This window comes from Salvia splendens, chromosome 16 (genome assembly GCF_004379255.2).
Source record: "Salvia splendens isolate huo1 chromosome 16, SspV2, whole genome shotgun sequence".
In the NCBI taxonomy this organism is placed as follows: domain Eukaryota; kingdom Viridiplantae; phylum Streptophyta; class Magnoliopsida; order Lamiales; family Lamiaceae; genus Salvia; species Salvia splendens.
Genome location: NC_056047.1, coordinates 13,599,635 through 13,611,818, shown reverse-complemented (window position 1 = coordinate 13,611,818; position 12,184 = coordinate 13,599,635). Strand labels below are relative to the sequence as shown.

Here is a 12,184-nt window from a genome sequence, read left to right as displayed (position 1 = left end):
ATCCAATGATATTGGATATACCATGAATTGAAATTGAGTAAATTGATATGTAGAGTGTGACAACACCAGTGTTCCAAAATGCTGAGCAATCTGGATTTTGTCACTCCCATTATGTTTTCATCCTTAAATCTCAGCCCTCCATTCCTCTCTCCCACCTCTATATATACCCTACCTGTTTCTTGCATCCATATATTCTCAATTCCTTCTTCAACAATATTCATACATACAACTCTCCCCATCAACTTAACTCACACAACTTCACTACACAATCCCTCATCTTCTCCTTCAAATGGGATCCTTAGAATTATCCAAGGTGTTTAATCATTACCTCTCTCATTAAACAATATGCATCACATTCTAAAGCATGCATAATAACTTGATTTATCTTATTTTTAGGCTCACAAATTGAAGGAAGAAGAATACACATGTGATGGAAGTGTTGATTTTCATGGACAACTTGCAATTCGAGACCGAACTGGAAAATGGTCTGCTGGGACCATCATATTATGTAAGTCTACCTCTTCTATCACATATATTTGCATAAGTTTATATATGTAATGTCTCAAAAATAAAGGGTGAATTCAATTTTGGTCTACTTTCACATCAAAGGACTAAAGAGAGTGTCTTTTTGCATATGCACTAAACATTCTATAAGTTCAAATGGATTAAAATTGACATTCTTGAAATTGACAATTTGGGTTGTGGTGGAAATTAATGCTGAAAGAGAGATTGCAATTTGCAAGTGTCCAAGTGTAGTGGCATGCAAAACCTATCACAACCACATCAAAATTATGCATATAAATAGCCAATTCTGGTCCACTAAAATTTTACTCAACGTTTTAAGTTGAGTGACATTCTTGCTAATAAATTTTATTCAAAAGAGATGAGGCAAAAATGTATAAAAGAAACAGACTTAGATGACACGTAATCCAAGACTAATTGTTTGCATGAAGAGGGAAGGTGCCACTTGTTCTTCTCTATTCGATAAGGCTTAAATTGGATTTATGGAGGAGTTCATTTGAATAGGAAGACACTATTTTGGCTCATTCATTAACTTGCTTATGCATCTCTCCCTCTCTCTCAAGGGATAAATCTATATATTGCTTTTCTTGTTTTTTTTTCGCAACCACTAGAAATGGAAAATGATCGACAATAAACAGAACATATATCGCATGTAGAAATTAATTTTTTAATATAATTAGAGGGAGTATAATATATCACTGCTTTTTTGCAAAATATGATATGAGTGCATTGATGACAGCACTAAGCATTATTTGCGAATCACATGAGCTTTGCTATTTTCTCCAAATTAATTAGTCTCCTTTCAAAAGGGTGACTAAATTAGTTTAAATAAATGCGATCTTATCACTTTTACCGAACTCAAGACTTCATCACTCTTGAAAAATTTCATTAATTTTTTTTTATTGATATTACCACAATTGGGTTTTAAAAAGGTTGTATCTTTACAATGCCTCCACTAAAGATAAAATTTTCCCAAACTACATATTTTGAAGTAAAATGTGTTCCTTTTTTATAAAAAGTTGGATCTTTGTCAATTTCATCAATTAGCTATACCGCACTTCCAAATGCATATCTCTGTTTAATTATCTTAATATTTAGATGTCAATTTGGAGAGCCTCTAAATCATAGTCGTTTTTTGTTAGGTTCTTTTCCCCTCCATCATCTCTCTCTCTCTCTCTCCCCTACCATGTTCAATTCTACCATCCTTAATTAATTTCTTGAAAGAAATTGAAACATTATAATATTGGTATTTTCTAGAGTGGGTGATGATCCATGATGGAAAGCCAAGGGATGGAACCTTTCAAGAGTCAGTTGTAATGCTTGTATGTTTTGGGAAAGACTAAGCAAAGGTTTCACGTCTAATTTTTTGCAGGAAGTGGAAATTAAGCAAAGTATTTTCTCTACACGAATCTAGGCAGTATGTTCTATAAAGAACATTGATAAAATTGCACGTGAATATTAAATAATCATTCCACCTTCATTACCTAAATCTGTCTAGCAAATAGAATAACTCTTGACAATGTCCAAATCAACATAAGATATGTTGCTTTGTGAGTATTAGCAAACAATGGATGTGTTCCTGAAATTACTATTACTATAATAATAATGATGAAAGAAAACGGGAGTAAATGAATTAGTTTGACGAAGAATTTGATGTATATATGCAGTGAATCAAGGTCTAGCAACGCTAGCATTTTTCGGGGTGGGAGTGAATCTGGTGTTGTTCCTAACTCGCGTGCTGCAGCAGGACAACGCGGAAGCAGCTAACAGCGTGAGCAAATGGACCGGGACTGTCTACATATTCTCTCTTGTTGGTGCTTTCCTTAGTGACTCTTATTGGGGAAGATACAAAACATGTGCCATATTTCAGTCCATCTTTGTCATTGTAAGCATCTCTCTCTCTCTAGAGACATCACATGATCATAAACTTTGCTTACCATTTTCTCCAAACAGGGTCTAGTGCTCTTGTCACTATCAACTCAGGTGTTCTTGCTCAAACCCGGGGGGTGTGGAGACGAGAACATGAAATGCAACACGCATTCAAGTTGGGAGTTGGGGCTTTTCTACATCTCTATATACATGGTTGCTCTTGGCAATGGCGGCTACCAGCCCAACATAGCTACATTTGGTGCTGATCAATTCGATGTAGAGGATCCGATTGAGGGCTATTCGAAAGTGGCCTTCTTCAGCTACTTCTACCTTGCATTAAACCTTGGCTCGCTCTTCTCCAACACTATATTGGGATACTTTGAGGACGAAGGCCTGTGGGCGCTCGGCTTCTGGGCCTCCACGGCCTCTGCCACCCTCGCGCTCCTCCTCTTCCTCGGAGGCACCAAGCGTTACCGCCATTTCAAGCCCAGTGGCAACCCCCTCTCCCGCATTTCCCAGGTCTTGGTCTCTGCCACCAAGAAGTGCAGCTTGAGGATCCCACTGGGTGAGGATGCCAACTTGTACGAGACCGAGGGGTCCAAGAACGGTGGCCGGAAGATGCTCCACACGCAGGGGATCAAGTAAGCTGTGATACACTTCAACACAAGTGAAATTTACTACATAAAGTTAGGTATCATCTATTGACATGAGTTTTTGTTGCAGATTCTTGGACAGGGCAGCATTTGTGACACCACAAGATCTCGACGATCTGAAGCAGAACGAGTCCAACAACCCGTGGCGCCTCTGTCCCATCTCCCAAGTGGAGGAGGTGAAGTGCATACTGAGGCTGCTCCCCATCTGGCTCTGCACCATAATCTACTCCGTCGTCTTCACGCAGATGGCCTCCCTATTCGTCGAGCAGGGCGACGCCATGAACACGCAGATCTCCAACTTCCGGATCCCCGCTGCAAGCATGTCCAGCTTCGACATCCTCAGCGTGGCCCTCTTCATATTCCTGTACAGGAGGGTGGTCGACCCCATCGTGCGCAGGGTGAGGAAGGACTCCAATGGGCTCACCGAGCTCCAGAGGATGGGGATTGGCCTCGTGATCGCGGTGATGGCAATGGTCTCGGCCGGGATAGTTGAGTGCTACAGACTGAAATACGCGAGAAAGGACTGCAAACACTGCCAAGGGTCGAGCTCCTTGAGCATATTCTGGCAGGTACCACAGTACGCCCTGATAGGGGCATCGGAGGTGTTCATGTACGTCGGGCAGCTGGAGTTCTTCAACGCTCAGGCGCCCGATGGACTGAAGAGCTTCGGGAGCGCGCTGTGCATGACGTCCATCTCACTGGGGAACTACGTGAGCAGCCTGCTGGTGTCGATAGTGATGAAGATATCAACAGTGGACAACATGCCCGGGTGGATACCAGGGAACCTCAACAAGGGGCATCTGGAGAGGTTCTACTTCCTCCTCGCGGGGTTAACGGTCATTGATCTCATTATATACATAGCGTGTGCATCGTGGTACAAGAGCATGAAGTTCACAGGCAAGGGCGAAGGGGAGGATGATGAGGATTATGAGGTGTAATACATCATCTAACTTGTGTTGCAACTCTGCCTCACTCAATGTGGGGATGATTTTATCCAAGTCACGCTTTGTTTGTACTCAAGAATTGGAGGAGAAGAGACGAGATTCGTCGTCTGCGACTCGTGTGCCTACAGCTTGAAATCAAGAGCAACTTGTGACAAGGCTCTTTAATTTGGTTCCACAATTGATGTGCTGCTCTCATGAAAATAATTATGCAACTTCTTTAACAAATGTCCTGTGTATTTTGATGCTAACTCAGCTTCCTTCATCATATTTATCTCATCTTCGCAAAGTGATTCCTAAAGGAGAAAAATGCACCTAACAACATTCACCAATCACCCTTCTATACATACTATTTCTACTTCTCTGTTGATAGATCCTCAATCCCAATCTATCACATTTGGTCCTGAATTTCACTATAGCACCTTAAATTTGAGCACTACTTGCAAGCAATAACACCAATCACCCTTCTATAAATGCTAATATCATAACTTGCAAGCAATAACATTAACGTTGTAAAACAAATTGACAATGTAATTTTATTACTGCAATAGAGTAAATTTTAAACATATTTACCCCGATTTTAGCTCAACTTAAGATTTATTATCCAGCGATATCTCTGCACAGCAGAAGCTTTATTTCCCTCTTATTCGTGCATCAGCTCTGCACTTTGCGTACTTGAATATGATGTGTGGATTCTCGTCGCCAAATTGGTTGTGCTCCACTTTGGACCAGAGTTACATACTGCCCTTTAGCCACAAGACCCTTTTTCTGTAGATAAAATACAAAAAACATGTAACTTGCAATGTACATCCGTAACAAACCAAGAAGCAAGCTAAAGAAGTCATAAAAATATCATTTTGTCACCAATAGAAGCTTCAGAGCTTGAGAGAAGGTCTCCTCAATATCATCTGTAAACTCCATATATATGGGCATTGCACCATGATAAAGGGACAGGCGCTGCTTCACCCTTCCACTGCAAGAAAATCAGGCTCAGTTACCAACAAATAAATATCTATAGACACATTAGCAGAAAATCAGGCCCAGTCATTCTGAATGCATTAATTCATCTATGACTGAGCATAGGCATAAATTGAAAATAGTCCACCTCTACCTATTGTCTACATAATCATGAACACAGCCTGGGTATATTATCAGATATGTATTTTCATGTTTTTTTAATCCACGAGTTTCTCCTCTCAGTTTCCATACTAGTGGATTCTCATACCAAAACAACAGCTATTGCCCCCATAATTAGTAAAGTTATGGTCTGCAGTTTATTGTATCATTACTCAGAAAGGACAAAGGTGGCAGCATAAATACAACTGCACTTTAAATTATGGAACTGGTGTTGGCAATGGTAACATTCGATCAGAGAAGTTTCAAAGTTGGGCGTAAGACAAAATTGTCCTAAAACAAAAGGAAACTAGCAATAACGCATCATAAGGAAGACAATTCAGAGCATGAACCAAGAGATGCTTCTAGAGAGGTAGACACATGGCGTCGAGGATATGGTTGTGTCAAATTATAGCTGTTAAGAATCACAAAAATTAAACTTAATAAAATTCATGCATGTTATTAGGGAATGCTGATACTATAAAAACTTACACATTTGTAAAAGCAAATATTGTCGAAGATGGTCGATAATGACTCAAAGCTATTGCCATAGAACCTGTTCTTGTGAAAACTATGATTGGTGTACCCAGAGAGTTGGCCATTTCGGTGGCATGAAGGGCAAACCTATCACTCATATGGATCTGCCATATCAAACAGAAATAACTCAAACTCAAACAGTAAGAAAAATTAACTCAAGAAAGTCCAAGTCAAAACCTAACCACTTAAACATTGTAAATTATAAGTTAAATTATGTTCACAACAAAAATCGGAGAGGATGTAAATAAAAGTGTGGGAGGAGGAACAAGAAGCTAACAGATGAGGAAAATCAAAGAGAAAGGCAAGAAGAGGGATAGGAATAGGAAGAGGAAAAATAAGTTATCTGGCTATTGGCCAAGGTTGTGACTTTGACCAGCCTTATGGACTGAAAATGATCTCCTTGTAACATCCCGTTAGAAATCAAGGAAACTTAGAGATATGGTCACCAAAAACACGTAAACTATGATCTCATTTACAAATATTTACCATTAATTCTGATATCGATTACTAGGAATGGAAATGATGGTGATTGGATCCAAGTGATTGCTGATTTCTAGAACTATTGCATTATCTTTGATTTAGTTTTAAATTAAGAAAGTTAGGATTTCATGGGATTTGAATAAATTAGGGATTGATTGAATAATTGAATTAATTAGAGCAAATTTAGTGGGATTATTGTCTACTGCACTCCTATATATTCCATAGGGGAGCTTGAAGAATGTATCCAGAGAGATCAAAGCTATTAGGCGGTGAAAACCGAGGCCTCGGTGAGAGGATTATTATCTATTTTATTTCCAAGTTCTGTTGGTTCTTGTTTACAAAAGCTTGAGAGTAATTTTCTGTTCTTTATCTTTGAGTTGTTTATCTATTGGTTCTTACTGCCTTATCACTCCATAACAAATTCTGCTAGAGAAATCCTGACAATAAGAACTACACGCACCTTATAAGCAGCAGCTCCACTTAGTAAGCTGCTGGTAAACGGTAAGCTAGATTCGGTCCTCAGGGCCACAGTATGCATCACCTTAACTGCCTTCAATGGAAATCTAATGTGGAAATACAAAATAGTGTAAGGAAGAATGCATCTAATTTAAAGCATTAGTAAACTAATTTTTTCATCAGTTCAAACAGAAACAAATAGCATAATCATGTATTAAATTACCTTGCTAAGGTGCTAGCTAATTCAAGGTTCATTGATTGAAATAAGAAATTTGAAGTTGTTCTTAAGATTATGGTTTGGTTGTAAGGAAAGTAAAATTTAAGAAAATAGAAGCTAGATCATATTCAAATATCCAGCTAAGAAGTATCAGTTCCAGTAAACACAACCATTTTAAGTTGGAATAAACTGATAACCCAAGCAAGCCTAAACTATCAGTTTCATCTGCAGTTTAGAAAATGGCGACAAAATAACAACTGGAAATCGAACGAAGAACTTGAGCGGCAACTTTCAAGCATGTGTCTCCTGAGATCAAGATAACTCACTTCCCATGAGCTGTTTCTCCTGAAAGCATTATCGCATCAGCACCTTCTCGTACTGCAATCGCAATGTCAGAAACCTCAGCTCTTGTTGGTGTTGGGTGATCAATCATACTCTCTAGCATATTTGTAGCTACTATAACTGGTTTTTGCATGTTTCTACACCTTCTTATGATTTCCTCCTGTATATAAATGGGGAATCATTCACCTGATTAAATGAACTATCACCCCAAATAAGGTCAGCAGAGTTGAAAGCTCTGCAAACAGCCTAAGACGTGGAGATAATCCAGAAAAACATAAGCCTTAGCATTGAAAATGCTTACTAATGCTTTTAACCCTAACCAGACCCATGCAAAACACATAAAGCCTGTAACGTAATCAAAGCAACAATAATAATTTAAGAATTGATCAATAAAAATAACTAAGACTGGTGTGCCTCTTTCACTCAAGCCTCTGCCTTGAATACACCTTCAGTCCTATTGACGCAGTCTTATCAGTTTCTCCAAATAAATTATCAGAAAATGAAGGCAATATTTAGCTCATGCCAAAATTAACTCTACTTATTTTGATATGCATTAAGTATACCTATATTCTTGACAAGCCTGATTACAGTACTGAGACCAGCAAAGAGTACAGTTGTATACTACAGAAGAACAGAAAGATTAAAAATGAACAACAGGAGGAGAGGAAACTACTACATGCAATGAAGAGAAAGAAAGGAGCATAAGTGAACTATAATCATGCAAGATAAACTGCTCTTCTAATTTTTAATTACCATCAATTGCTCTTCTAAAATTTTGATTCTAAATGATATAAAACCATGTCATATTTTGCCTTTCTTACTCCCATCTGAATTTTGGAGATCTATATCCTTTGAGAAAGTTCATTGTAATTCAAAATACAGCAAGCAAGAAATGTATAAAGAGCAATACTGAATTCCATCTTTTAGCATTAAGTACCTGTAACAAGGGAACTTCCTCAATCGGGAGTTCAGCTCCAAGATCACCACGAGCTACCATTGCCTATCACCATCATTATTGAAGAATTAATAAACCCACAGTTAAGACAATATATGAACATTTTATGATGAGGTCACAGATAAACTAAGAGAAAAAATATTAAGAATTTAACTTTTAAAAGAATCCAAGTAATCTCAAGAGTTGTTGGGTGGTGGGCTAGGGTTGCGGATATGGCAATGTACTATAAATTAGGTCAGTGTTATACATTAAGTGATGGGTTAAGCAGCTGTTATAATCTTACAGAGTACTGACTCACACATCTCAGCTCCACAGATTTGTAGTGTTTAGAAAAACTCTGAATGGTTAAGAGCAGGATCTATTATTTTCTGGGTTGACTCCACTGTTTCAAAAGAATTAAGCCAATTTAAATAATACCTTATTCTGACTTTCCAAAAATCTTTTCCAAACTTACATACACTCTCACATTTAACAAATATCTTACAGATGTAATTCTTAACATTAATTCACCTACAAGATACTTTAAGAAATTATTCATACTTTGTGTATTTATTAGATTTAGTTCCTTAATCTACTCAATCAACCCATTTATCGTCAGTAAATAGAATTCTTGTAAAGTAGAGAAAACTCTTCTTAGTCTCCAGTTCTTGTAACGTAACAACTTCCTCTAGCACATGGGCTACACTAACCCCATCAGATGCAGAAATGATAGAATGAAGATTTGGTATGGAATCAGCACTTTCAATCTTTACTATTGCACTAATATCTGCACTGCAACCTGCAGAATGCAGAAAAGGTCTTTTAAGTCCAGTTAAGCATGCAATCAAAACATCAAAGAAGGCCTACTTTTTAGGATAAGATGGTCAGAGGACTCACGTTTGAGATAATCTTTTAGTTCAAGGACAACCTTGGCATCTTTGACAAAAGAAACAGCATAGAAATCAACTTGGTTATCCACACCGAACTTAATGTCTTCCCAGTCCTTTTCTGTGACGATTGCAAATGCCACACAATTGAAGAGTTACCATTCTGGTAAGAATAATTAGAAAAACAGAAAATGATACTTACAAATTAGAGCATTGGAAAAACTCAACCAACCTGTTATTGAAGGGAGTGTCGCACTTTTCCCGCGCACATTCAGATGACGCCTTGACTTCAGTTCTCCACCATCAACTACTTCACATTTTACCAAATTTTCTGTCTTTGATTTCACAGTAAAAGACATCATTCCACCTGTAAGAGATAGTCACCCGTAGTAAGTTTACTTAGTAACAAAGCTAACCAATAAATACTGCAATGGAACTATCTGCAGAATAAGCATCATATTTACCCCATACATCCAGTTGTGATGCAATTAACTTGCATGCACAATCTGTTGCACTTATACATTCAACCAACCTCAACTCCCATGAATACTATACAAAAGTCACACCCATTCTACAAATGCATAAAAAAGCTAAAAGGCAATAAACATTCCTCTTTATATCATTCTCACATTTAAATTGCTCTTGTGACATATAAATATATAATTAGTTAATTGCTAGAAGTGAAGCAAAAGAACATTCCAATTATAAAAGATACCTAATGCATCCTATTGTTGGCATGTAAGGAGGATGATTCACATGGTTCGAGTGCAATTGATAACTGTAACTTTCAGAAGGTAGACAGAAATCAATATAAAAAGCGTAAAAGCTTGTGTCTAACAGTCTGATGGGTCAAGATCCATGAGGCGGTGCCCATAAACTCATATATAAAGACCTATTTGTAGTTATTCGCTCTTTCATTTTTCTTTGTTTTTGATTTTTTGCTAGTGACTGGATCAAGATCTTGACCCGTCAGACAATGTTATACAAAACCCATCCTATAAGAAGTAAAAACACCATCTGTGCTACCTAAGAATAAAACATGGGCAAATGACTGAAAAAAGTACACTTCTGATTTCACTATATAACAGATAGTACTCACCATCAACCAGTATAATATCTCCAACAGCAACATCATTTATGAAGTCATCATAATTAACACTAACTGTGTCAGCTGTACTAACTCCTCTTTTGATTGTAAAATTGAACTCTTGTCCCTCCTTGAGAAGGATCGGCTGTGGAACATCTCCACTTCTAACCTCAGGGCCCTAAATGAAGATCATTAAGGTTTATATAGAGTTCATCATGATGTTTTGTTTTATAGGTGATTTACATTTTGAGTCCAAAAGAACAGTTTTATGTTGTTTATGGTATTATAGGAAAGTACAAAGAAAAAGCAAAAGAGGAAAAAATTAAGTAGACAACTCAAGACGAGATTATGACAATCACATGCATAAAAGAATCATATTATCATGCTTAACAAAGATAAAAAAAATTGGGTCCATTTTTAAGTTGTCTTGTAAAAATATCACGAGAACAGAATTTAGGATTATCCTCTATTATGTGCCAGTAACTATGTAGGATTCTGCATAAGTGGATAGTTCAGATGTAACACGTTGAGACATGCAGACGTTACCTTGGTATCTAACATTATGGCAACAACTCTATCCTCAAATTGTGCATTGTATTCTTTGACCAGATCTATAGTTTTTTGGTGTGATGCATGATCACCATGAGACATATTTAAACGAGCCACATTCATTCCAGCTTCAGCCAGTTTCCAGATCATATCGCGCGAGCTACTTGAAGGGCCAATAGTACAGATGATCTTCGTTTTCCTTTGAGAATTTAAATTAACCCGAGTCAGCCTCCAATTGTTATCAATAGACTGAAACGCAGAACAATTCAAGTTACCTTTTAGGATAAATACATAGTATGTTGGAAAAAAAATTAAAGAGATGCCAGTAATTCAATGGAAACATGCCATCATTCAAACATTTAGCACAGCATGAACTGACTTTCTATGGTATTGAATCAAGGAAGTAAATGAAGGAGCAGGCAACTTAGGCAATCCTGATTTGCAGTAGGTCATAGTCAATAGAGAGTTTATACATTAAGCTATGCATCCATGAACGAGATACAATGTAATGTTATATATGCAATAAGTACCTCTGCATGATGAGTAATCGACATCGACTTAGGTAAATTTGGTTCACAATCAGATAAGACCGTCCAAATTTCATCAATTAAACATGTTTTTCCCCGTTATAGACCTAAATCATCAACAAATAATCAATCACATGCATTAATTCCTCCAATATCGAAAATAAACCGATTTTTCTCTTCAAATCATGCAATATCCCAAATTCCAAATGAATACACAGGTGAGAAATTGAATACGTACGGGGAATGCAAAACCGTTGGGCGGAAAAGCAGTAACGATGGAATCAGAGTCCGTAGCGTTGTCGTCATAGCTGCAGCGGGTACTGGTAGAAGAGAGACGAAGGCGGAGTGGTGGTCTAGGTAATTGGCGGTGGAATAAAATATCGGTGACCGTGCTGCAGGAAGACGTGAGGCAATCAGGTGTTGAAGACATGAAAGCTGAAGAAGGAGGCAGGTTTACGGTTGCCGTCGCCATTGCCGTCGTCGCCATCGAAAAATAGAGCAAATATAAAATGGTTATGAATTTGAGCGAGGTAAAAAAAACGGTTATATATTATGAGCGACGTATAAAAAAGAGTAATAATGGCGGCAATCACACAGGCGCAGAGTCAGGAAGATGAAGATTCTCCGTCGACTCCTCTTTGGTTTACAATTTAGTTGGGACCATCTTCACACACACATTTTGTTTGTACTGAATTTCATTATTTTTTGCAGTGTTTTCAATTTTAATTTTGTTTATTAACTGAATTTTTTCCATTTAATCAAAGTATATAAACACTTTTATTAGTATTTAATTTCATTTTTAATAATAAATGATTTACCATTACAGTTAATAAATTTGAAATTATATCATTTCATGTCTTGAAAAATAAAAGTATGAGTATATTTTATAAGAGGGTTTTAATTTTATAAATCATACCGTAATAAATAAGTACTCCATAATACTAATGAAAACGATGACAAAAAAAACGAGTGGGACACTAATTCTCACAGTTGTCCTATGCATATAAATAAGGTTTATTCTTCATCTTTTTTTTTTGGTGTTTTTTTTTACTAAATGCATTAGCATTGGG

The 12,184-nt window shown here is 37.3% G+C and overlaps 2 protein-coding genes across 3 annotated transcripts; one reads left to right on the top strand and one right to left on the bottom strand.

The window, feature by feature from the left end:
• Positions 1-203: 203 nt before the first annotated feature.
• LOC121772149 (protein NRT1/ PTR FAMILY 7.3-like) lies at positions 204-4,213 on the top strand. The gene is made up of 5 exons (XM_042169144.1): positions 204-313; positions 397-508; positions 2,190-2,407; positions 2,476-3,032; positions 3,115-4,213. The coding sequence occupies exons 1-5, from the start codon at positions 290-292 to the stop codon at positions 3,980-3,982; spliced, it is 1,779 nt and encodes a 592-aa protein (XP_042025078.1). The 5' UTR covers positions 204-289; the 3' UTR covers positions 3,983-4,213.
• A 237-nt stretch (positions 4,214-4,450) lies between these two features.
• On the bottom strand, positions 4,451-11,786 carry LOC121772150 (pyruvate kinase isozyme G, chloroplastic-like). Of its 2 annotated transcripts, XM_042169146.1 has the most exons (13): positions 11,353-11,786; positions 11,118-11,221; positions 10,585-10,836; positions 10,051-10,216; positions 9,184-9,318; positions 8,962-9,072; positions 8,775-8,863; positions 8,068-8,130; positions 7,115-7,290; positions 6,576-6,678; positions 5,591-5,739; positions 4,850-4,958; positions 4,451-4,753 (listed from the first exon to the last, which is right to left on the bottom strand). In XM_042169146.1, exons 2-13 carry the CDS (start codon positions 11,139-11,141, stop codon positions 4,640-4,642), a joined length of 1,491 nt encoding a protein of 496 aa, XP_042025080.1. In that variant the 5' UTR covers positions 11,142-11,221; positions 11,353-11,786; the 3' UTR covers positions 4,451-4,639. The 2 variants fall into 2 exon arrangements, with proteins under 2 accessions (XP_042025080.1, XP_042025079.1); XM_042169145.1 differs by lacking the exon at positions 11,118-11,221 and having other exon boundaries at positions 11,353-11,785.
• Between the last annotated feature and the right edge of the window lie 398 nt (positions 11,787-12,184).

Excerpts from the sequence above, each read along its gene's own strand:
- LOC121772149 (XM_042169144.1), top strand. The coding sequence starts at position 290 with ATGGGATCCTTAGAATTATCCAAG. Across the intron at positions 314-396 it reads GATCCTTAGAATTATCCAAG|GCTCACAAATTGAAGGAAGA; the intron begins GTGTTTAATCAT and ends TCTTATTTTTAG. Across the intron at positions 3,033-3,114 it reads CTCCACACGCAGGGGATCAA|ATTCTTGGACAGGGCAGCAT; the intron begins GTAAGCTGTGAT and ends TTTTTGTTGCAG.
- LOC121772150 (XM_042169145.1), bottom strand. The coding sequence starts at position 11,601 with ATGGCGACGACGGCAATGGCGACGGCAACCGTAAACCTGCCTCCTTCT. Across the intron at positions 10,837-11,352 it reads CCAACGGTTTTGCATTCCCC|TCTATTGATAACAATTGGAG; the intron begins GTACGTATTCAA and ends TCTGCGTTTCAG. Across the intron at positions 8,131-8,774 it reads TCATTTCTGCATCTGATGGG|GCAATGGTAGCTCGTGGTGA; the intron begins GTTAGTGTAGCC and ends TGATGGTGATAG.